The 26,125-nt window shown below is 32.7% G+C and overlaps 3 protein-coding genes across 3 annotated transcripts in view; 2 read left to right on the forward strand and 1 right to left on the reverse strand.

The window, feature by feature from the left end:
- Positions 1–3,518: 3,518 nt before the first annotated feature.
- The window catches only part of LOC130644613 (uncharacterized), a 40,618-nt gene continuing 18,011 nt past the window's right edge, over positions 3,519–26,125 (forward strand). The window contains exon 1 of the mRNA XM_057450288.1: positions 3,519–3,528. The gene's annotated coding sequence lies outside the window, so the exon portion shown is untranslated. The remainder of the gene's footprint in view (positions 3,529–26,125) is intronic.
- On the forward strand, positions 3,583–15,878 carry LOC130644616 (uncharacterized). Its single transcript, XM_057450290.1, has 24 exons — positions 3,583–4,357; positions 5,211–5,321; positions 6,443–6,525; positions 6,699–6,718; positions 6,796–6,838; positions 7,443–7,539; positions 7,612–7,701; positions 8,015–8,036; positions 8,111–8,138; positions 8,635–8,710; positions 8,790–8,904; positions 8,999–9,045; positions 9,123–9,230; positions 10,043–10,127; positions 10,757–10,895; positions 11,259–11,412; positions 12,024–12,057; positions 12,317–12,399; positions 13,278–13,337; positions 13,472–13,549; positions 13,645–13,782; positions 14,740–14,851; positions 14,923–14,994; positions 15,449–15,878. Exons 1-24 carry the CDS (start codon positions 4,181–4,183, stop codon positions 15,607–15,609), a joined length of 2,133 nt encoding a protein of 710 aa, XP_057306273.1. The 5' UTR covers positions 3,583–4,180; the 3' UTR covers positions 15,610–15,878.
- On the reverse strand, positions 18,213–24,375 carry LOC130644618 (heterogeneous nuclear ribonucleoprotein R-like). Its single transcript, XM_057450292.1, has 3 exons — positions 23,844–24,375; positions 19,544–20,080; positions 18,213–19,389 (listed from the first exon to the last, which is right to left on the reverse strand). Exons 1-3 carry the CDS (start codon positions 24,315–24,317, stop codon positions 18,547–18,549), a joined length of 1,854 nt encoding a protein of 617 aa, XP_057306275.1. The 5' UTR covers positions 24,318–24,375; the 3' UTR covers positions 18,213–18,546.

Consider the following 26,125-nt stretch of genomic DNA (forward strand, 5'->3'; position numbering starts at 1 on the left):
TTCGAATGTACGTTCCATATGGGAATAGTTTCTATAAAGACATGGTTTCTACATCCTGCTTATAATGTTATATTTTTTGTTGTAAAGGACAGTACCCGGATAATAATCCATATAATAACTGTTTATTTCAGGCAATACTTTTGAATATTGACCTCTGTCGCGTATTGTCCTCACAAGCTCGGGCAATACTTTAATGTCGGTCAATATTCTTCAGTATTGCCCTCATAAACAGTTATTATAGGGTTGTTATTTTGATGAATAATAAAACCATAGGAATTTGGGAAAATAAATAGACCATTCTGGTTTACAAAATAAATATAAAAAAATGATCTTATTTTATTGCTCAATTCCGAATTACTGCGTATTATGAATAAGCTTTCTTTGCTCCCAGTGGCCGTTGTTTGTCTGCGTTGTTTGGCTCAAAACCTTGTACAGTATAAATACAAAGTTGAACATACATCTCTTCCATTATTTGTGAAGTATTTTATATGTAGTAGAAGTTATTAGGGTATTAAGTTTCTTGTTATATAGTGATATTCAATGTTCTTATTAGAGCATACCAATTAGATAAAGAATACGAATAAAATGATTTGATATTGGGAAATGGAATTCATTGAATATATATATATATCGGAAAAACAGATACATTATATTCCTAGGAATATTGGTTTCAAACTTAAACATAAAAACATCAGATTTTATAATAAAATAAAATATAAATTATTGATGTGATCCTCTAGTTTCCATAGTGGCTCCCAAACTTTCTTCGATACATCTAATAGCAGTTGCCAAATTTTGCTGTTTTTTCTGCTTCAATTGAATGTTTAAGCAGTCTTGGGTTAATTACAGAAATATTGTCTTTCATGGTCATGTTTTAACACCAGCAATCATTGTCACACAGACCGATGAGAATGATTCATATGGTGTCAAGCTACATTTGTATTTAGGATCTTCATGTCATGAAAAAGTTATGGAGAAGTTTTATCTGGCATTTGATATTGCATTTGCAATATTGCCTGGCGATAATAAATATGAAACTGACTCTTTGTTTTGCCATAGCTCATCTTCGTTTATTGCTCAACATTACCGACCTTTAAAAATTAAATTTGACACAAAAAATCTTGCTAAGAAATCTGTAGGAACTATAGATTCAAAACTGTATTCAAAGTTCAGGGAACACGGCATGTGTGTTAGTGTAGGATTCAAAGCTGCTGATGTAAGTGCTTGGCCTCAGTTTATGAAGTCCTTTCACAGTCTGATGCATGCTGGTGCAATGCACCGAAAATCAACTGATCAATTTGGACAATATGATTTGTATTGAATCAATATTTATTTGTGAGTATTTATGTGTATCTGTTCTCCTTTTCACATGCTTCAGAAAATGGATACACATTTTCCTAGTGGGTTTGTTGTATATATTATATATATCGTATATATTATTTTATGAGTTATTTAATTCCGAAACAAAGTCAGAAAACTTCCGGAAAAGTACTAAAATTTACTTCCTGAGTGGCCACTCTGTGTTTTAATCTATAAGAGTTTTGCCCCCAAAAAACAACTCTGAAATGCAATTAAACTTTATTGTGATGCATTAGTTAAGTTTCTTTTCTTATTTTATCTTCATTATTTTTATTATGTGTATAAAATTTATGTATGAAGTCTTCCATTTGTTCAACTTTTAATTTCTATTGTACAGCGTTTTGAGCAAAACAATGCTCATCTATAAGTAAACATAATGTCAAATGTTTCACTATATATACATCTTTATTACCTGAGTAAATGGTGGCATCGATATTTTCAAAAATTGCGCAGACTGATTGGTTAGAACTTACTACCATAGCAACCATGTTTAAAGTTTAAATATGGTAGCATTAAATGTAAATAAACTTTGAAAAAAGTCAACAAAACGCGAAACAGAATTGAAACTTACTTTTATTTTTTAAAGAATTATATGTTGTAGCCACAATAAATGTTATGTTTACACAATATTCGATTTTAAAAAAGTATATTTTTTGTTCGAATGTACGTTCCATATGGGAATAGTTTCTATAAAGACATGGTTTCTACATCCTGCTTATAATGTTATATTTTTTGTTGTAAAGGACAGTACCCGGATAATAATCCATATAATAACTGTTTATTTCAGGCAATACTTTTGAATATTGACCTCTGTCGCGTATTGTCCTCACAAGCTCGGGCAATACTTTAATGTCGGTCAATATTCTTCAGTATTGCCCTCATAAACAGTTATTATAGGGTTGTTATTTTGATGAATAATAAAACCATAGGAATTTGGGAAAATAAATAGACCATTCTGGTTTACAAAATAAATATAAAAAAATGATCTTATTTTATTGCTCAATTCCGAATTACTGCGTATTATGAATAAGCTTTCTTTGCTCCCAGTGGCCGTTGTTTGTCTGCGTTGTTTGGCTCAAAACCTTGTACAGTATAAATACAAAGTTGAACATACATCTCTTCCATTATTTGTGAAGTATTTTATATGTAGTAGAAGTTATTAGGGTATTAAGTTTCTTGTTATATAGTGATATTCAATGTTCTTATTAGAGCATACCAATTAGATAAAGAATACGAATAAAATGATTTGATATTGGGAAATGGAATTCATTGAATATATATATATATCGGAAAAACAGATACATTATATTCCTAGGAATATTGGTTTCAAACTTAAACATAAAAACATCAGATTTTATAATAAAATAAAATATAAATTATTGATGTGATCCTCTAGTTTCCATAGTGGCTCCCAAACTTTCTTCGATACATCTAATAGCAGTTGCCAAATTTTGCTGTTTTTTCTGCTTCAATTGAATGTATTAAATAGGGATGCAGTTTTTGCAAAAATATTTTGTTTTCTTCTGACTACAAGGTATTCTTAATGAAATATGGAGATTGCTTATTTTGCAGTGTTGGGACAAATGATTTATCGAAATTTGTGTAAATTGGTTTTGGATAATTTTCTAATACATTATTTTCACCTGAGCTATTTTTTACAGATAAGGGGACAGACCTGGTGACAAGGATGTATACCAATCACCTAGTTGTAGGACTAATCACCTTAATGTAGGTGTGACATGTATTCAACAAGGCGTGTGTAATTAATTTTTAAAGCTATTAGCATTGGAGATAATGCATAAAAAACTTTTTTTTTGCTGTTGTAGGTTTTTTTAGTAGCAGAGATGTTTTTTTCCATTCCTTTTTTCATAAATTGGTTGAATGCTTTTCTTGAGTAGAAAATTTCTTCGAATTTGCCATAAAGTTGTCTCATATATATCCATTTAGGTTTTAAAAAAAGGATTGCGTTCTGTTGACATTTATGGGCAATGAACGGTTCCTATAAATGAAGGTGCTTCTTCCAAATAATTATTTGATCTAACTTTTTATATTTAGGATAAAATTTTAATTGTTTAATCAGTTTTTTGATCATCTTCTGTATATATTTTAACACCAAAAAGATTTGATACAAAAACGTGTTTTCTTTATCGCAGTGTAGTCCTGAGTTTACAAATATTGTTAGCCATGAGCCAGGCTAGTACTTCATTAATGACTCAATGAGTCAGAAATTTGTTTTGTTTGGTCATTTATAAGTTGAAATCTAAGTGAATTGATTTCCGTGTAGAATTATTTTCTGTGTAGTTATCAAACACTCCACCAACTGCTTTGTAATTATGTTAATTGAATTTTTTTACCAGTGGTATTAGTCAGCAGAACTTGATAAAAAGGAAAACAGGTATTTGTGTCTTGCTGTGCTGCTTTTTGAAAAGTATCTAGGTGTAATCAATGACCTTGTAACATGGCTTAATGATTACATGTGGTACCATAGTTTATGCATGGATGATATCAGTGTTTTTTTCTTATTTTTCTTATTTAAACTTAGCGTTTTAACTAAATGTAGGAATAATATTTAACACACGGTTCTGATAAACCTTCATCTACCTTCGGATAAGCTATATAACCGCATCACTAGCATTTTGCTGCACATGGTATAGTGAGTTTGTCTGCAACTACTAGCTCTGGGCACTGTAGTTTAAATCCTGCTCACTACCGAACATTGTGTCAATGATGCACAAAGTAGCTCTACAACTTATTTTTCTTGTTAAAATAATTTTGAATTTTTGTGTTTAATGCAATCCAGTTTTTATGAGAATAAATCTAAATGGAGCCATTAGATGTAAGAGTGGAAGATGTAATCAAGAAATGGGAGAAGCATTCTTTGCCCATGCAACAGGACACAAGGGATGAATCTTGGTACAAAATTGGAAGTAGTAGCATACCTGTGGACTTTACAATAAGGAAAAGAAGAAGATACAAATCTAAATTTTCCAGTCAACAGGTTGTATTTAAAACTATATATCTAATTGTATAATTAGCTAAAAAGTTTCGCATAAAATTGTCTAAAAATTTTAATCATATATTTGTAAATTATCTAAAAAGAAATAGCTATATGGTAGCTTAGCTGCGCGAGTAGCGAGACGCATGCAATGCAGTATAAAAAGCTGTTGTTTGTCTGTTGATCAAAGCAAAGTCATGTTAAACGATGCACAAAAACTTTGAGCTAAAAATAGCAAATAGGATATATGTTTATACACTTTGCTGCAATGTGCAATTTTTTTTTTAAGTTGCACATTTTTTATCTTAATATAACAGATGTTTGTGCATGGGTCATGTGATTGCAAAACAAAATATAATTTGCCAAAGTAAAATACAAGTTTACCAATGTAAAGCACGTATATGACAGTTGATGTCAGCATTTCCTTGCTGTTTATACCTCATTGGTACCTGGTTTCCCTTAGTAAACACAATATAAGGACTTGATATATTAGTTAAGCAAGTAACAAGTAAAATACCGATAGAAAACCAATTAATTCAATCATAAACGGTCGTTCAGTTAAGGATGTATCTGTCAGTTTGGTCAATATTGCAATCACCTTAGTATGAGGAAAGTTGATGACTTAAAACCTGTGGGGCTCTGATGAAATCTGCATAAAAATTTTAAGAGAGGGTAATAGAATTTTTTAAAACCTTATTAATTTGGACTAAATAATAACAGATATGTAGGCAAAACAGTTTTTAGTCAAATGTATTGTAAAGATTTCTTCTTTCTTTTGATCTACAATTTTTTTTGTTATAAGTTTTTAAGAAGTTAATAATAAGCAAATAACATATTTATGTTTTGATTTTGTCAGAATCCATATGTAGATGTAACATCACAAATTCAAAGAAAATTTCGGTTAATACCCCCAACACTAAAGACAGATATTCAACATTATAAAATCAAGCAGTGTAAACAGTGTAAGGTGAGTTAAACTCATTTTAGGATAAACTGACATGTTGAAAAGCAACTTTAACCCTGAAACACTAAGCCATGTAAGACACAAAAATAGTAATAGAAAAGTTCCACCATTAACTGTATATTTATTTTTGGTGTTGCAAAAGCATATGGGCCAGAGTACCCAAAAATCTGTTTGTGTTTATAATGCTTCACGTTGCCAAAAAACAATGTTTAAAGAGTATTATAAATGTTTCTGCAAGTTTTGTAATCATTGCTGTTGAACAACTGGTATGAATAAGTGTAATCTATTGTACACACTTTAACCGGATGTTTCTTCATAGTAATACTTAGACAAACCAGAATCAATGGGTGGAGATATCTCTTACCTTCAGTTAATAAATTTTCACAAAGGCTTATTTTGGGGAGGTCCAAAAAATGAATTTAACAACATAAATATCCCTAAAGCACTAATGATTAGATATCTCACTAAAGATTTTTTTGCAAATGAATCATTTTTAGGTTTTTTGCCAAAAATTATTTTAGTGAATCTACTAGCATTCTTTTTGCTTTTAATTTATTTCAGTAAGGTGGCCTCTTAAAATCACACAACCTGTCATCATTTGTATCAATTACAAATAAATTTTAATGCTAAAAAAAGGAAAGAAGAAACAAAAAATCCTTTGGTTATTTTAAGGAATTTTAAAAAAATTTTTTTTAAAAACTTAGATTAATTATTCGGGAACTTAACCCTTTAGGATATTTTACGAGACAAATTTTGTCAATATAGACAAAATTCACAAAAGCTTGAGATATTTTATTTATTCACAAACATTAGACAACTGTCATAATGGCCAGTCAACATTCTTAGATGTGTTTTGCCCATTGTGACCATGACGATGAGTGAAAATCGAGTTGATTAAAAGTTTGCTAATTAAATGTAAATTTTCCAGTGATGATTCTAGACCGTGTCTGTTAATTAATGAAAGTATTTATAAAAAGATAATTTTTTGGTTGATAAAGGTGTTTTTTTTGACATTTCCCTTAATTTTAGCTTCCATTTTTCAGACTATTGTTTTAGAACGATGACCATGTCTCATTACTGACTGTTATTTGCTGACACTCTTTCATTTTCACATTTCTTTGCAGAATTTGTTACAATACACATCTTTCAGTAATGAAGTAAACTTACAGAGTGAAACAAGAGAACTTTATCAAAATTCAAACACAAGGTAAATTATGTTTCTGATCTTGCATTTTTATCAAGCACTAATTAGATATAGCATTAAAAGGCAACACATTTAACATAGGTTAGAGCTGCGTTTGTTGCGTATTTGAGATTTCTGACTGGTAGTAGTTTTCTTCATGAACGTAGCACTAACCACGTTTTTTTTCCTTTTTACAGAATTGTCAAAGGAAATGATTGTAAGTTGTACATGTTTGTAAAATCTTTTTATCGATATACATATTAAATCTACTAAATGTAATTATTTATGATATAGCTACTATCACTATTTATCAAAAGTTAAAAAAGTCATTTTTCAGGTGAGAGTAATTCATCTTATCCATATTGTAAAATTATTTTTATGTTAGAGTTAATTTTAAAAAGAAATCTGTTTAGCAGGAGGCTTTAGGTTGAACATTTTCTTGCATTGATTGCATTTATGTGACAATAACTTCACTCTGCTTTAACATGACTAGGCTGACACTATTTTATCTATATTATATTTATTTGCAGCAGGATTCACACATGTAGGTAATTCCTGATTAAGCATATAGAGAGGCTGACTTTATCAAACTGTTAACCGAAATGTTATAGAAAATGTATAGTGACGTTTGCCACACAATGTGTTGTTAAATTTTAAACACAAGTCAGGTATTTTGAAGGCTCAGCAAGTATACTCCTTGTTATTATGCGCTTCTTTATCTATTGTGTATCTATCTACTGATGCATCAAAACTTGTTCTACGAAAGGCACAAAATATTTGCAGTGTTTGTGACATCTTTATCTTGAAATAGATTGCTAAAAATAGGAGGAGAATTGCCTATGAAGTTGAACTTGTGTTGTCAGTCACACAATCTGTGTGAAAACTTTGTTGAAATATAATGGGAAGCTTTTGAGTGGAACGTTGTTTTCTATTTTTAATAGATTTGCGTTATACCATGTTCTTGGTCAACTGAAGAAATTGTTTAGGTCGATTTGTTTTCAAAGTCATGACTACCTCTACTTACAGCAACTGGCGAAAGTAAGAAATTGATTTTCATGTCCATTTCAACAACAGAATTACTTTCAAGCAATCTTACGTTCTCTTTTATAGGGTTCTTCATCTTTAGTATTTCTTCATGAATCAAAGAATGCTTTTAATACCATTCTTACTTACACATATTTAGTAGCAATGGATATGGAGGTAGAATATTTGTTCTTATTGTTGCCACCTCAGATAAAAAAAAACTCTTAGGAGTTTCTATTTTGTCAACTTTTCTTTTTAAAATTCTTAATTTACGGATTATTTTTTGTATAAATATAAAATACTAATAGACACTAGTACATCTTATTGAGTAACAAATATCTAAAGTGACATATCCATCTGTATATTCTTTATATTGAGCAGGACATTAATAAATCTAATTATATGTTTGTTTATACGTTATTTATATGCAGTTAGTTTCGACATTTTTTAATCTTATTTTTTCTATATAATCTACTTTTTTTTTCCTCAGGTATCGTGCACCATATTAACAGGTAACTTTTCACATACACCATGCCAGTTTGTCAGCTTTTAGTAGCAACGTAAGTATTTTTAAATTCTCTTTTAGAAAGTGATGTTTCTTCAATTTTACTAAAGTAAGTAATGCTGTAATGCTGTATATATACATGATGTGCTTGGTGTTTTTCAGAATATAATATTGGAAAGGTTTTATTACTCTGAGAGTTGTGAAGAGCACTGTATAGATGTTGAAATCACTACTTTTAATCTCTACGCTGTTCCAGGTTTTTTTCTTATTCCAGTATTCTGCCAAATAGTCACATTTGCATAATACTAATAACCCTTTACATTAAACCAATTTTCAGTAAAATAAAAAGATTTTAATTTTTGAAATTAGTTATTCTCTTCAGCAGGACATACATACACTAAATAACCAACTGTTGGAAAGCCATTTCACTCAAAATGTTGAAGTCATTATAAAATTTATGACATTATTAACAGTTTAATTGTATATTATCAAGTGCTATGTGCGTTTACGACCCCCACCTCAACTGGCCTGGAGAAGCCCCTAAAAGGCCCCGTTGCAATAAAATTGAATATTGCTAGTTTAAACAATGACTTTTATTTTTGAAGGTGTCTAATGAAGAAAATGGGATTTATGTTCATTCCTACTAAGTTTGATGAAGCCGCTAGTCAGTCCGCTACTCTGGTATGTGTGTTTGTGTTCATTAACTTCATACTGTGTATGTTATATTTGTTTTGCAATATTTTTTTTTATACTTATTTAGGAATTGATGAACTATTTAAATGTTAACAAAAATATTTGTATTCCTACACATTTTTATCAAAATGAAAACTCAGCTTCGATACTCTATAATTTATTTGATGATATACGAAATGACGGTAATGATTATTTTTTCTTCATATAGTGTAAGATACCGCAATACAATTAATCGCTCAGTCAATGTTATATGAAACCTTTTGATTCCTCATTTAGAATCTAGCAATGCAGAGATTTTGCAAATAGCACTATCAACAGAAACGGTAACTGATTCTATCCTTTTATTAGTATCTTATTTTCCAATTTGCTTTATTCTAATTGAGTATGTGTTAACTTCAAGGTGTATGCTCCGTGTCCTATCACTTTCTTCAATTTTGTATGGCAGCGTTATCGACATCAAAAACATGGTTTAGTGCAGCTTAATGTTTCCAAAGCTGTTAATATCAAGGTGAAATATAATTGATATTTAGATGATTTAAGGTTTTAACTCATATTAAACTGTTATCCCACCCGAACAACTGGGTCTATTAAATCAAGCAATTTTGGTATGGATATTTTGTAGTTAGTTTTTAGTATGTATTTTTTACTTTAAGTTAAATTCTGCATTATAAATCCTGAAACTGAGATTTAGTATAGGAACGTTTCTTGTGCTGTACATGTTTTTTTAAAAGCATTGCAATTATAAACATATCTAGACTTAAATAAGGGAAAATTTTAAACATATGGTAAGCATTATGCCGAGCCTTTAAACAATAATCTTTTTCCTGTATGTTTTTTTTTTTTTACTATGAAAGAAAAAAAGAGGAATACAGTACACATTACTTTATAGCTTGACCTTGTTCATTTGAAAAATTTACATATTCATGGAAAATTTATTTTCATTGTTGTTTTTATTATTTTTAATATTCTACACGGTTTTTGTGAATACTTAGGATACATGTCAGAATTTTTCCAAAGGGGGATTTTTCGACGAAATTAAGCATGTTTTCAGCCTGATTCGACTGCTTTTCATAAGCATATCCTATTAAATTTTTTTTGTAATGAGCATCTTGGAAGCATTAATTGAGCCTTATTAAGATCTCGGTGTAAGCATATCTCAGCCAGATTTTGGATTTTTCATTGCGAATAAAAAAAAAATGTAATGCGCATATCGGATTGAAGGTTGATATTAGAGCAATTTAATGGTCATTTTTGGAACACAAATTTTTGTTTTTTGTTCTGTTTTTGATGAGTTTAATTAAACATGTAATTTTGTTTTAGTCACTGTTAAAACTTGCAGCTAGTATAAATAATCAAGTGTCGTGTGATGAAGAAAATGCCATAATATCAAGACATTTAAATTTTGGTAACATAAATTTTTGCATTTTTATGTCAAGTTATTAATATTTCTAACACTTCATCAACACCAATTCATTAAGGATGTTTTCAGATATCTTTCTTATAAGGAGGAGAGGGAGCAATATATTTAAAAACATGGAGATATTTCTAAACATTAAAGTTTACGAAGGAAAACTAATTCTTCAAACAATAAACCGTATTCGTAATAATTTTTCAAGCGTTTTAGTGCACACGTATAAAAAGGTTTGTTACTGCGCGAAATTTAGTACAGAAACAACAATTAATGCGTTTTGCGCGAAAATTATTACACGCAAGTAACACTAGTTGTAGTACTTGTATATTGTTTAGCATGCTGAATTTTATTATTTTTCCTTCACTTGGGGGAGGTGGAAGGAATTTAATTGCGCGAAAATTAGTACGCGCAAAAATTAGTACGCGCAAAAATTAATACGCGCGAAAATTAGTACGCACAAAATTAGTACGAAGAAAAAGTAGTACGAAGAAAATTAGTACGAAGAAAATAGACACGTATATTATGGAAAATTGAGATGGCGAAAACGTTATACCACTCTATGGTGCATTTTTGCTGCATTGGAATGCACTACATATTACCAACATTTACATGTGTTGATTTAGATTTTCTACAGACTGGTGTGATACTTCCATCAAATATGTTAGCATATCTATTGCTGGTGAAATTTCGTACACCAACTCATTTCGATGATCTGGTGATCTCAATGCAAGTATTATGGGAAGAGATTAAGGGAATGGAAAAGTAAGCTTTTAATTCCACCAGCATTGATGTGTAGCTTTTTCGTTTTGTTATATAAACATCCGTTCTTCTGCACTTGGAAACACCCCCTTTCAGTAATGCTCTTTTTAACCCAACCCAAAATATGTCGCACGAAGTTGCCACATATTTTGGGTTGAAAATTGAGATTTGAGGCAAATCCTCAAAAATCTATGTATCATAATATTTGCCAAATAAATCCCCCCCTCCTGAACCCACAACCCTGTAGCACCATTTCGTAATTTCATGTCAGCTTAAAGGTAGAAAAAAATAGTCGTGGTTAAAATCTTCATAGGAGCTATCATGTTAGTTCTGTATGTTAAAGAGAGTATTGTTTTTGTATTTCAGATTTACAGGTTTTACAGGTGATATCAGAGTGATTACAAAGCACGCGATTGATATGCTCTCTACGCAACAGTTAATTACAGTCGAAGACAATTTGATCAACCCTTCTCTTCATGTACTATCCACAGCAAATAAACTTGACCAGGTTGCAATGAAGGTGAATAGAGAATCTTTCTTAGTTGTTTTGCATTAAATGTGTTAATTTTCGTGGACGTTTTTTGACCTGAAAATGCCTGAAGTTTTCTTAAATTTTTTCTTAATTTTTATTCCTCTAATTTCTTTATTATATTTATAAATAGTATATATTTTATTTGAGACATCTTTTTTTGTACTGAAGAAAAAAGACTTCTGTTATTATTAGGATAAAACTTTGTTAGGATGTATATTTGATTAAAAAAAGAACTTGATTGTATTGTGTTTACGAAAATTATGGTGATTTAGTAACTGTAAATATCAAGGTCTCTTAAAATTCGACCTTAAAACACTGAGGCCGGGAGTTTTCTTTAAATTTTCTTAAGATTTTAGGGTTTTTGAGGCTCGTTTTCTTATAAAAAAACAAACGTGTATTTAATTTTCCCAACGAATATTTTATTGATTTTTTAATTTCGCAACGATCATTAATAAATAACGTGAATATAGTCGGTTTGTAGAGAAAAAAGTGTACATTAGGTAATCTATTGAATTTCTAATCAATCAAAAATTTTATCAGCTCTGATAAAAAATGAGAATTGTTTTTGCTAGGAATTTATTGTGTTATCCATCGTTTAGGTTAAACAATTATTGCTGCCACGATGCATTGTGGGTAAGTATCTAACAGAGCAATTCTCATGTAGCTATTTTGATTACAGAGTTTTATACGTAGTTTACCTATATAGTCCAACAAATTATGAGTTCACTTTTTTAGTATCAGGTAATCTTCGAAAGAAAAAGCCTTAAGTTGAAATCTCAATTTATAGAGAACATTTTTGTGTTTATAGAGAGCGCCTGCGGACATAAATACTTGCAAAAGATAGTCACGTTCAAATGTATTTCAAGTTGTCTGTGTTTCTATTAACTTATAGCTTCATCCATCGTTGCTTGTCTTGGTGGTGTAAATAAAATGAAGCAAGGAAATGGAGAAGCTTTACAATGTGAAAGTTCGCAGGTTCGTTTATTTTCTGTTGACAAATATGACAAAGAGTATGATGCGCCTAAGTTCTATTTTAAGCTTGTCAAATCAATAAATCTAACGAAAAATTCAACGTTTTTTTTTGGAAGTTACAAATTTTACTGTAATTTGGATTATCCCCCCCAGTATGCACAAAAAAGAGGTTGCAAAACATTTGTCATGTTTTTGTGGAGCTATGAATCTGTATATATGGAAAACTGTTGCAGTACGCCGACGCTTGAGGTTTCGGATTGGCCGTTTAATTAAGGAGTAGTAGAGTTCAATTAAGTTCCCCTTCTGCAATAACCGCTTCTTCGAAGAGGGGGTATTTATTTGAGATAAGGACGCTTATTCAATATATTGCAGAATAGTAATTTTGTGTTACTACCTAAAAGCACAAAGTGAAAAGTATAAAGTGAAGATTGAGCTTGAGAAGAATGTACATCCACTGAGCAAATTGGAAAACGTTATCATATATATTTAGTTTACTTTGAGTGGATTGTAACTTGATAAAGAATATTTCGATATGGAAAAATACGATCCTCTTATTCCCGAAATGATACAGTATTCGACATTTGGGAAAGTGTAGCAAGATATGCTTCAGGTATCAAATTAATGACAAGCGCATAACGCTTGAATTGTAAGAACGGAACCTTGGACAATACCTCAACCTGTTTTTTTATAGTTTTTGAATTGCAGGGTTATGTTAGAATTCTAACAACCGTGTCTGTTGGCTCAATACTGATCCCTTTCAATACTGATCCCTTTCAATACGGACGTAGGTCTCTCATTGGCATCTCATTGACTGCATTAATAGAACCTGAGGAATAGACTGGTTGATCAGTTATCACTATGAATGATTATATGTTATTTAGGTGCTAAAAGCTGCAGAGTTTATTTCTGAGATGTTGGCCTATATGTTGGATTACTCTTGTGTAAGTGACATTCTCCAAGATTTTTCTTAAGCAGGTAATTACCAATATCAAATCGCTACTAGCTGATGTCTGTCTGTTTTTGTTTTGTTCATGACTTTAAAAACTTACACCTGTTTTTTTTTTTACTTTCTTAGTCTTTCAACTTGATAACAGAAGATCTCGTGGACATCATGGAAACATTTGTGACAATGAATGTATTAAATAAGAATGAAGTAAGACTTCCATTACGTTAAATCACCTTTTTCTCCTTCCTTATCGCTTTATTTCATTTGCTTTTGTAAAAAACTGTTTTTCTTTTTCTTTTCAGCAATCTTACGACGATGTAGCACACCAAAAATTAGTTCAAAGTTTTGCTTACAATTCCGGTTGGAATAATGATAACGATGATGATGATGATGATGACGTATGGGGTGGTGCTAGTGTTGATAAAGGACAGGAATACTCGGTAACAGAAACTACTTTTGTTTTACTTAGACTACGTACAATATAAAATTTTTGTATTAAATGTGAAAATCCAGCACAATAAAGCATGTAACTGAGGTCCAGCTGCGGCTAAGCAATAAAGTTTATTCTTGAAAACGTCTATGTTAGAAATGTTGTGGGTCGTCAATTGTGTTCGGTTTTATTGTTGCATGTAACTTCAACGTTCGCAAGTTCAAATCACAAATTTTAATACGCGAAGAACTTGTACTTCTTTAATCACGTGATGAATGTGAAGAAATGACATAATAAATTATAATAAATTTTTCTTATGTGTTATGGGTTGTTGTGTTAAGAAAACAGATGTAGCTTCAATTCGCATTTGCTTTTCGCTTAAGTTTATATACACGGATTACATGTTTTTAACACCATCTCTGCTACAACATAAATGACTTTTGTTAGATATTGTATTAAAGGCAAGAAATTATCCTGAAAATTTTAAATTGGCTAAAAACAGTGCAAAAACGCGTTTAACTTTTTTTCTTGTAAAAGTTGTATCTTTCCTTCATGAAAAATCAGTCAAATTTTAGAAATTCCAAATTTCTGTAATTAAATTTGTGACGGCCTACAAACCTGGACATAGTATTTGTGAAAATGGCCGTTATTTGGCTATATGTCGAAATCACTTTGTTAGTCGGGGGTAGGCTGGAGAAGTTTTGCTTTGATAGGGTTGTAGGCCAAGTAAACAACGGCAAAAATGCCCTAGCAGCACTTTCCACAATGTAGGCAATTTGGAAAAATTCCCTTCACGGTCTAACCAAATAACCTAAGTCCAATGTGAACAATGGCAAGTGAACCCTCGTAAGTTTGAGTTGCGTGTTACTTATGTAGAAACGGTTTATGAATATATTTCGGCTCACAGCTTCCCTAAATTTCTAAAAAGGCTACTACTTTAATACAATGCTAATGATTGTTTCTGTAGGTTACGCTTAACAAAGAAACCACGGAAATTCTTTTGAGTCATCGCGCATGTGTTCTTCCCTTCGTTGACATTTGTTTCGTTGTTCTTGCTACTATCAACGAGATGCCCATAGGTAAGTCACAAATACAAGAAATTTGTAATAATCACAACGTTGTTGAATTGTTTTTTTTTTTTTTGTTACAGGGAAGCTTTTCTCTGTGGCTGATTTGTACGAACAAGTTGAGAACCAGTTTGGTAATGGATGTTTTCTATACGGTAGGTTCTTTATTTCTCCTTTCATGTGAACAGTGTTAGTTAATGTCTTGGAGGAAAGAATTTGTTCTTTCCGTCTAAGTTAATGTAAAAACAACGCCTTGGTTTGATGCTGTATGATTGATGCCGTTTCGCATTGGTTACTAAAAAGTGATATGTTTCTCGAAAAAATGAATCATGAATTAAACGTGGAGTTCAACAACACACATTTAGAATGCCGATGCAAAAGAATGTTTGCGAATGGAAGGTTAAAATGGATTTTTCGATCTTTTTCCTAACATATTTTGATGTAAGGAATTTTAACATCCATTTTCTAAAAATGAAGAGTAGAATTATAGTTAAACAGCTAATATTTTGGTTAGTGGTTGTCTATAGTAAGATTTAAAAAGTGAGTGTGAACATACATGGCAAACGTGGAAGTTATATTATTATCTTTGTGTCATTGTTTTAACTCTAGCTGAAATGTTAACATTGGAAACGATTAACAGATTTTGTGATTATTTGTTCGAGAAAGAAGTCATAGATGACGAAGGAGAATTTTATCAGCTGTCTGAAATGTTCGCAAACTCTAGCGATAAATTGGTACAGCTTTTGTACGAAATAACCCAATTCCGTTAGGAACATTGCTACAAGATAGAAACTGAAAATTATACACTTTAGGAAAATAATTTTTTACTTGAATATGCTGCAAATCGGGGACATAAATCCTCTGAAATACGTTACCTTGATGATATTAAAGGGGGAGTAATTTATTTTGATATTTTATTTTGTATAGATTTGTATCGATAAAAAGTTTGACCTCTTTGAAATTAAAAAATAGCTGTTTCGTGCACGGTTTATGACGTCAATTTATTCAAGGTTCCGTCCGAATAAACGCAAATACAGTACGTCATTATTGTTGTTCAGTCCCAGACCAAAGGCAAAACAGCAGCTAGTTTATATTTTTCATGATTTATGGACGAGTTAAGTTAAACATTAATTTGGTTTTAATTTCAATTTTCCCTTTAATTCTTACGGTGATAGGTTTTTGCGACAAAATGTTCTGTTGAAAAGGGCAAGGAAAACGCAATTTTTTTTCACTAGGGACATTCAATACGTATTTCGGTTAAAAATACTTATTACATTAAAAAATCTCTGTATTTAGTTATTTGCCAGCCAGGAATATATTGTCGCTCTGCTGAAAAAAGACTGTGGGAGTAGTTTTTTATAAAAAAATTCCAGATTATGCGGCCACATTTAATTGTATTCACAACCTCATTCGCAAGTTGTTTTAATGTAGATCATGAAAACGGGATCGTAGAAAACGAAAAGATCGCCGTAGCTCGTTTAAAAATCATGAAAACGGGATCGTAGAAAACGAAAAGATCGCCGTAGATTGTTTAAAAATCATGAAAACGGGATCGTATAAAGCAAAAAGATCGCCGTAGATTGAAACTATGAATATGCAATTTTACTAGTCAAGTCAACCTCGTGTATTTACTTTTTTTTCGTTTAAAGTTCGCATCATTTCATTTTGTACGATAAAACTTCGTTTAAGTTCGTATCATGTATTAAAAAAGTTCGCATAAACTTCGTATGACATTCGTTTCACGAAACGAAGTACTTCGTAGCGTTCGTATAATTATACGAAAAAAACATACGAACATTTTGAGACGATCCCTAATGGCGTTATAGATTTTTATTTATATATTTAAGTTGTGATAGAAAAAAGCTACTGAAACTTTAAACGCCAAATTTACTAAAATAAAAATTTAAAAAAAGCTTTATTTTTACTTGTTCCTTTTCTTTGAGCTAAATAAGATGGCTAATATTTTTATTGAAGAGAATTTAATCGACTTTGACAAAGAAGCTCATCTTGCAACTATTGAGGAGACAAAAACCACTAATAAACGACCCCGTAAAAACGCCCAGGGCGTTTATCGGAGAAAGTACGGTATGAGAGTGAGAAGAAAATATCGACAGTAAGTAAAGGCTGCCATACAACACGACGAGTACGCAATGGTGTTGAAATACGGTGATGTAATTCATGAGCGTTTCCAATAATTCTTTTTGAAAGTTTCATATTTCACGTAAAGAAGCGCGGCTAGCTTCTCCTAAAGAACTTGTTTAAAACGGGTAAAATGATTATTTTACCGCCGCGTTAAATTAGGATAACTATAATGGCTTAGGGACAACAAGTCCCTGAGGACGAGGCTGCTGGTAACGGCAGACGCAGGTAGAAAATAACTTTTTCGTACGCAACAACAAGAAAAAATTTTTCCTGGTGACATTTATTTAAAACACAATTTACACTACAAAGACAACCTAAGCTGATTCCAACTGCTTCCATTGGAATATTAATTCGATCCATTCACCATAACAGCGAACTTGCTCGACTTAAAAACTGCAAAAAAAACTCTTCATCAAAATTGCGCGGAGTAATTTTACAGCTAACATATATATAAATCTGATTTTATTTAAACTGAGAACTTATTTCTTCGGGGGTAATGTTTGCTTGAGTTCAGCCTAGTGATTAAAGGTTCACAGGACGGAGAGCTTGCTAAGAATAATTTCTGCTGAATAAAGTGGGTAAGGAAAACCTTTGCGAATTAAGGTCAATCGCGATTTCGCTATAAGAAACTGCAAGTTTCTGCACAGATAATTGTTGAATTTTAGCACTCATAAATTTAAAATTTCTTAAAAAGGGAATTACACTAAAACGTTCTTCTACCTTTAGTCTTCAGCATGATTTTGTATTTTATATTTTAGCACTCATTTTGAATTAAAAGACAATTGCAAACGTTTTTTCTTCATCCTGACGAATATTTTATTGATATTGTAAGCACATTTTAATACTTAAAACTCATTTTACAAAACGGATTTCTCACAAAGTGAACATTTTTATCAATGTCATGTCAATTTTCTTCGAAATTCTAGCTTCTACTACACAATAAAATTAACTGGGAAAAGTTATATACTTACCAAACTTACCTTTGGGAGTTTACATTCATCAACAATCGCATTAGCACTCAGCCCAAAAAAATTGACATTTTTATCAAACAAGGAAAATGTTTGAAATAAAACTAAACAGATAATGAAACTTGATCTAGCTAAAAATTCAGACAAGATTTGAAAATAAATATTTTGTGTTCTATAAGAACAACATTTTAAGGCTCGGCAGCAAGAATAAATTTATATAACATCCAAGGAACAACAAAGATACTTTTAAAAATAAGAATGCATGACACTTTTAATTTAATATTTTGTTTAAAAAAACGACAATTTACATCTTCAACAAAGTTGGAATCTAAACTGATACTCTTGGAAATAAGGTTTTAGTTACATATTTTGGATACACAACGTACATCTTTTAGTTTGAAATTCAGGAAGTTTTCAAAACTTCTCCAGTTTTTAAAAATTTACTTCCACAATCAGTTTTTCATTGCCACCATCTTGTCCGATATATTCTCTTGTTTTAGAGAAGTTTTAAATATATAAAGAATTGTTTTATCCTTTTTGGTACTTTTTGACAATTTTGGATAACTTTTTGTTAAAGGGCAGGTGCTTGATTAAAATTTACTTCCACTGTTGACCATAAGAATCCTGATACCACTCCTGTTGACCCCCAGAATAATCATCACTGTAATAACTACTTGAATTCAAAGGCTGTTGGGCAATTGGTTGAGAGCTCCATCCATCAGCACCAAATTTTCGTTTTGGAGCCTGATCATAACCAGTCCCACCACCATAATCTGCCTTGCGTTTTGGTGCCATAGTAGCACCACCCCTAGGTGCACCACGACCACGTGGTGGAGCACCACGGGCACTATATCCACCTCGTTGCAACATTCCCCTTGGATTACCCCTTCCTCTCATTCCTCCATGTGAAGGTCCACCTCTTGGCATCATGCCTCTTGGATTTCCTGGACCTCCTCGTCCACCTCTTCCTCTTGATGGTGGAGGAGCATAATAATCGTCATATGAGGAGTCATCATAACCATAACCCCCTTGCTGATAGCCACCATATCCATCCCCATATCCCTCATCATAACCTCCATCGTAACCACCATACCCAGCATAGCCACCACGACCACGTCCCCTCCCTCCTCGTGGTCCGCCTCTAAAGTCACCCCGATCTGTTCTGCCTCTACTCAAGGCGCCAAAACCTGACATGCCACGACGTTGTTCCTTTTTATCAACTTGAGGTTTTGCTAAAGAAACTTCTATCTTGATATCATCTAATTCTTGCCCATCCAACTCTTCGATAGCTCTCAATGCATCTTCTCGATTAACAAAGTGGATGAAGGCATAATCTTTAATTTTTTTAACTTTTTCAACAGTGCCATATTGTTTAAATAGTTCATTCAATTTCGTTTCATCAATAGCAGGTGATAAATTGCGTACATAAACAACTTTTACCTAAAACAAATAGGATTTCTACCTTAGTATCCCATAATGAAATTTGCTCCTGAATATTAACAGATTAATGCTTATCTCCATACAACACAGTCAACTATTAAATAAAAATAGGTATAAAACAAAAAATAAACAAATCCCAAGACAATAAACAAACCTTTGACATTGTTTCTTCATCAGGTTCATGTACAGGGTCAGCCCAGTCAACTGTTGGGGAAATATTGCCAAAAACTTTAATTTTACCACTGCCTAAACGTCTTCTGGCAGTTGATGCATCTTTGTGCGATATAAACTCCAAAAATGCAAAACCACGATTTTTACTTTTATCTTCAGACGAAATATAAACAATAACATCACACAAAGCTTCCACTTTAGTATTGAACTCGTCAAAAATTTGTTTCTTTGTTTTCGATTTAGGTATAGAGCCAACAAATAATCTATTATTTGATTGTGACAAACAAACACCAAGCATTTTTCCAGGTCTAACTTCCTTTTTCTCCATTCCCTTAACAGACGCTAGAGCAGCTTCTTTTGTTGTGTATGTACAAAATGCATAGCCTTTGTTTAAACCACTAACATGATCCATCATGATCCTTAAGTCATAAATAGTGCCAAATTCTTCCATAAATGGAACAAGTTCATCTTCATACATATCCCTTGGTAGTTTGCCAATAAATACTTGGGAGCAAAATTTCTAAAAATAATAATGTAAATTTTTTTTAAAAACTTACTTTGCCATTTACAGGCCACATATAAATTATAAAAGCTATAAAGTATTTACAAAGTTCGAAATATAAAATGGTTTGTTGGGCAGGTAAATCACCATCAAAAATATGGTATGTTTGCGGGCGTATTTTCCCCCCAGATTTTTAGATCGGAGCAAGTAAATTTTTTTCAGTGCCAAAAATAGTATAGCATCACTCTGCATCATTTGCAGGCCCTTTTTCGCCCCCTGCAAACTGTCCGTAGTACAGGAGTACCCTAAAGGAATTAATTTCTGCGGGAATTGCTGGGAACAAGTTCGGACCCGTATCACACTATTGATGTCAGTCACGTAAAATTATCTTAATTACTAAAACATGGCATCATGAAATTGTCGCACCAGTGAATTCTTGTGAGATGAATTTTCTCTTCTTTCTGTAAACAATGACTGTAAATAAATCCTAAAATATATTTGTGAAAAAGTTTAGAGTTACTTCCTTTGTTGACTAGCAGAGTCCTGTCAATTGAGGTAAAAGGTAGGTTGTATGAGGCCTGTGTAAGAAGTGTTATGTTGTACGGTAGTGAGACATGGGCAGTGAAGCAGGAAGATCTTGACCGTTAAGAAAGGAATGATATGAGAATGGTTAGGTGGATGTGTAACGCCAGTCTGAGAGACAGAAAGAGTTCAGATGAGCTAAGAAGCAGGCTAAGTCTCCGTAGAATTAAAGATGTTATCCAGATAAGAAGATTGCATTGACTGGGGCACTTGGAAAGAATGGAGCAAGAAAGTGTAGAGACTTCATAGTTCCTGGGGCAAAGCACAGAGACAAACCGAGAAAGACTTGGCAGGAGGTTATAAGGACAGACTTGATACAGAGGAAGTTGAGTTTAGATCTAACACAGTTTAGATCAAATTGGAAGAGGGTCATTAATATACCCGTCCAACCCATGCTAGCATGGAAAACAGACGTTAAGCCGAGAATGATGAAAAATATGAAATCGTTCACACTATTTAAGAGTTGTAGTAACCCAAATTTTGTGACCTTATATTGCGTTTGGATCGGGTAAAAAAAAATTCTGGTTTTTTCCTGACTTTTCAACCCAGGTTTTTATTATCAAAAGTGAGTCGGTCAGAGGACGCTAACATAACATAAACGTCATAATAGCATAGCTAGCTGTGGTCCCAGTGGCACTTATCCCATCATATATACTCCAAACATAGCACACAGTAAGGGTTTGAAAGCAAGATTTGCAGAACCGACTCTCAATGAACATTTATTTTGACCCCTTAGCCTTCTTCACCGCTGTTTCACTACGGTCAAACCGCGGACAAAATTAAAATAGCTTCCACAATTTTTTTGAAATTTTGTATTTTTATAATTTAAATTTAAAAAGTATTAAAACGATCTAATTTTCTCCTTCAAGCATATAAATATGTTATATAAGTGTGTTATAAATTTCCAAGTTATTTCGTCAAACAAAACACACAAAACTTAAAACAAACATTATTTTTGGCAAAAGTATACCATCTTTCCAACCTTGTACCATCGCCGCGCTTCTAGCTACGGACTTGAAAATTGGTATGGGGGGCCTGGAAACATGGTTCTATCAGCCAGTACCGTGCACCGTTCGTCTTGCAAGCTATAAACTACTTAAATTTGTTAAAGTTAAAGTTGCCAAAGTGGAGCACGGCAATTTGACGTAGTTTTTTTTAACATGGACAATTTATCTGAGATTATTATTCTTTTTACAAAATATAAAAATTTTATTTCGTTCTTGAGATATCCTGTTTTAACTGCGAGGGTAATTTGAATTATTTTTTCGTAACATTTTTGTCCGCTTCAAAACAGCCGTGTCTTATATTTTGTTGTTTAGCTTAAGGCTGTAATTCGTTAAAAGTATCACATGACATTTGCAAAATGGAAGAAAACAATTGCAATCTAATTTAACGTATGTTGTGGTGCAATAAACAAAAAGGCAAATTAATAATAAATGGTTTTTGCTTTTAAAGAAATAAACCATACAGCCTTCGAATTTCTCTTCGGTGCTCGGCCATTGCCGAAGTATTAGCAGTTATAAGGCTTTTGCTTGGCAATAATATTGCCAAAGCAAAACTTGATTGAGACTGTTGTAGTTTCCCTTTTTTTAATATTCATATGAATATTCATTATTATCCATACTCCTAGATTTCACCAAACAGATATCGCCACAATGACACAAATAACTTTCCACTGCCCACTTCGAAAACAACAAAAAATAAAAAACATATAGTCTCGACGCCCCCAGCTTATAATTGAATGATGTAACGGGTGTCACAAAAAAAAGCTTGTTACCTGGTTTCCATGACAATGTTTTTTTAAAAAGTGCCAAAGTCGAGGCAATTTTCAAAGGTTTTCAGTGCTATTGACCATTGTCAGTCAGGCTAAACACTTAATTAGGCGACGGTAGGCTAATTAGGGCATACCACCTATTTAGGCGACTCATTTTAGCCTAGTTAGGCCATGTGTAACCTAGTTAAGTCATTACAATATTTAATGGCTTTTCACACATTCCAAAGAAAAAATCTCAAAAAATCTTTGTTCAGAATGGATAGTCTACGCAACCACGATTTCAAAATTGTCACTTGTGCATGGATATGTTTGCGCAACTAAGAATATGTTAAAATGAAATATATAACCTAATTAGGTTAAGTGTCGCCTATTTAGGTGACATTTTCGTCCGCCAAATTTATTTTTTCCCTGCGGCGTGAATGGCTGAAATCCATTATTTAAAACAACAAATAGTTCCACACGAGGTTTGGGCCATAAGTTACCAATGCGCGATGCAAACAAGACGATAATTGGTCAAGATTATCTGCAAAGTGGACAGATTTGATTCACATAAAAATTGTAGTGTATAACGCAATGATTTCAACGTATTTACAACAGAAAGTTTTCGTTTGCCTAGTTAGACTATGGGTAGCCTAATTAAACTACATCAAGTCGCCTAACTAAACGACTCGCCTAATTAGGTCATGCCACCTAATTAGCGTATGATCAGCCTACAACTTACCACAGCTCTGTCTACCATTTTTAATGAATGAATTCGATTCAGGGGGTTTGATACTACTACTTAATCATTTTAGGGGTGTCAGAACTCGCGCATGACAAAAATTTGGCGGTAAGTTCAGGCGGCTACACCTTTTTGTAATTTTTAAGTCAAGCGCGACGGTGGTCATTTTTGATATATATTGTTATCTCAATTAATTGATTATAATTATGGTCACGTTATATATACCTTTTCTGAGGGTCCAATAATTCGAGAACGTTTTCTAATGAATATTTTAATTTTTAAAATATTTTTGCTAGTCATCAGAAATCAAACGTGTTTTTCAAATTTCACGGAGTTGAAGGATCCATCACGGCATTATCGGATGATAGTACATGTCGGATCCAGGTAATTAGTGCACAAATAAATGTATTTTTTTTCTTGTCATACCCCCCGAACGGTCCGCGACATATAGTGCTACGATAATAAAACTTTGAAATGAGCAATATGTTGACGATATGGATATAGCTAAGCACGTTAAATGTGTTTTTTTCACAGAGTTGGCAGATCATACGCTGGGTGTTTACCCTGACTGATTGTCTTCGGCATTTTTTCTGCTGAAGGAATTTTGAAAAATTGCGAACTTACTTTGGCAATCATTTGCTGAAGCAAATATATCTGAAATTCGAAGACTGCCATAGCAAAATAAAATAGTCAAAACAACTTACTTTTTCGCCTCTTCCTGGTTCAACTCCTTCCCAGCCAGGGGGTGGACCTCCATACTTTCTTTGACCTGTTGTTATATCTAAAGTATAACCTGTGCGATCTAATAAAGCCTTGACTTTTTCTTCGTTTGCACCTGACGGTATAACACTTGCTGTTTGACTCGTATCTGTATTTTCTGTTTTAATTAAGGCAGTTGGTACACCTTCGTTATTTTTTAACTTGGCGCGATACGTCTTCATCACGCCACATAAAAAAGCGCTCTTGTTTTGTACGTGAGACAAATCACTTTTGGAGAACTGTTCTAGAACATTTAATGCATCATCCTCACTGAATTCTTTTAAAGCTTCTAACGCGCGATCATCTAACTCGTCAATTGTGAGAAGTCCTTTTTGATGAATTTCATCCAACCTAGCTGATATTCTTTGTGGGATTCCTTGGCCTAGCAAATTGTCGTACATTTCAGTGTAAGTCGCCATGTTGCTTATAGTTCAGAAAGGCGCCTTGCAAGGGGTTTCTTCTATAAACTTGAAAGCGTGAAAGAACCTACCATACATGGTTGCACGACGGCGTTCGTTTTATTTACAGTAACTGTGTATTTGTCTTTGTTCGTTAGACCAGGCCAAGAAGTGCTTTGTGGGTAATAATTAACATTTTGTCCAATTAAAAACAGCCAATTTGAATATAAATTATGCAAAAAAAGGTAAATTTCTCGGCACCAACTTTCGGATTAGAAGCACAATATTCTTCTATAAAACGATATTGAATATAGGTGCAAAAGGAGCTGCTAAAAGCTTGGGGCTTCCGCATGGGATTCTGAATGTTTTTATAAACTTCCTGTCTATAGGCTGCAAACGTATTTAGAAGTATGGCTGGTAAATTACCGTAGCAACATTGTTTAGGTAGCTGCTGCCTACACGCTTTTAATGTTTGAGCAACTTTCGATGTTTGATATTATTGTTTTGAAAATATTTTTTATAGTAGAGCTCGTTATATATAGCTAGCTAGGTAGCTAGCTATAGTCATAAGAGAAAGAAACTATATGGCTATTGTGTGGCAAAGCATGGTCAGATGCTTTGTGACAATGCTTTCTGCAACATGGCTCTAGCCAACTATATTATTATCCACACTACTGTCACTCTCAGATCTGAGTAACATGCTTAGCATTTTCTTACTATTTCCAAAAAAATGACCAACATATTTGAATTTAGCACCAAGATTTATGGAAACATGCAATTTTCAAGGTAATACATGGATTCCAGCGTGACATTTATTTACTTTCAGCGGTAAGCTCCTTGGCTCTATCTTGCCTGGCAGGAAAAAAAAGATGCTAGGATTTGGTGAAAAGAGGTCTTTTACTGTGCATTTCTTCTAACAGGGACATTGTTGGGATTATAAACTATTATCGAGTGTAGGTTGATGCCTTCTGATTTATTTGAATTAATTAAAAGTCGTAAGAATGCCTTTTGTTATATCCCAGTTATGGTCAAGTGATGGGCTATATGTTGCTAGATATTTAAAGAAATAAAAGACACAGATAACAACAAGTATTAACTAGCTAAATGTGCTTCTTCATAAGTCATAAGTCTCTATATACTGGGGTGTTTATGTACACTAAGGTCCGTGGTCATGTTAGTAGCTGACCATATACTATTGTGTAAATAGTGAGTCTCCAGCGACCCATAACAACTTTGTGTGAAGACATGGACTGATAATACACGTTTTCACAGTCAGGCCTCGTCAGGAAGAAAAATGTCGGCGTGCGAGCTTCGCACGTCATGATACTTCTTAATAATTTTGAGGCGTGCGTTGTTCGCACGGCATAATTTTCAATGGCGTGCCATGGCGTGTGCTCATTTTTGTTCCATTTTTTTTTCGAATAATCATAGAACTCACATACAGCAACACTAATTTTGGCATGTTTTAAAAAAGCAGGTAATTTGTTGCGACGAAACTAAAATGTGCGATGCGTTCATTATTCATTATTTTTGAAAAAAAAAGTATACAACGTAGCAACAGAACGAAGAAAAATTATAAAACATGCAAGTTACAGTCATAAAACTCTTTCAGTTAATAACTTTTTTGTAAATATTTTTTTAGATGTAAATATTTTTTATTTTTAGATTTTTAAAAAATATATATCATTAAACATTAAACTGTTTTTTATAAAAAAATCCCTCACATTATTATTGTTGCTTCGATCTTAAAACATCCCCCCCTCCCCTAAACAAAACAATAACAAGCTTTGTGACGTCCTGTTTCTATGGCGATGTTTTAAAACTATACA

The sequence above is a fragment of the Hydractinia symbiolongicarpus genome, chromosome 5 (assembly GCF_029227915.1).
Source record: "Hydractinia symbiolongicarpus strain clone_291-10 chromosome 5, HSymV2.1, whole genome shotgun sequence".
Taxonomy (NCBI): domain Eukaryota; kingdom Metazoa; phylum Cnidaria; class Hydrozoa; order Anthoathecata; family Hydractiniidae; genus Hydractinia; species Hydractinia symbiolongicarpus.

Excerpts from the sequence above, each read along its gene's own strand:
- LOC130644616 (XM_057450290.1), top strand. The coding sequence starts at position 4,181 with ATGGAGCCATTAGATGTAAGAGTGGAAGATGTAATCAAGAAATGGGAG. Across the intron at positions 6,839-7,442 it reads TTAAAAAAGTCATTTTTCAG|ATTTGCGTTATACCATGTTC; the intron begins GTGAGAGTAATT and ends TATTTTTAATAG. Across the intron at positions 13,338-13,471 it reads ATATGTTGGATTACTCTTGT|TCTTTCAACTTGATAACAGA; the intron begins GTAAGTGACATT and ends TTACTTTCTTAG.
- LOC130644618 (XM_057450292.1), bottom strand. The coding sequence starts at position 24,317 with ATGGCGACTTACACTGAAATGTACGACAATTTGCTAGGCCAAGGAATC. Across the intron at positions 20,081-23,843 it reads AACCAGGAAGAGGCGAAAAA|AAATTTTGCTCCCAAGTATT; the intron begins GTAAGTTGTTTT and ends TATTATTTTTAG. Across the intron at positions 19,390-19,543 it reads ATGAAGAAACAATGTCAAAG|GTAAAAGTTGTTTATGTACG; the intron begins GTTTGTTTATTG and ends TATTTGTTTTAG.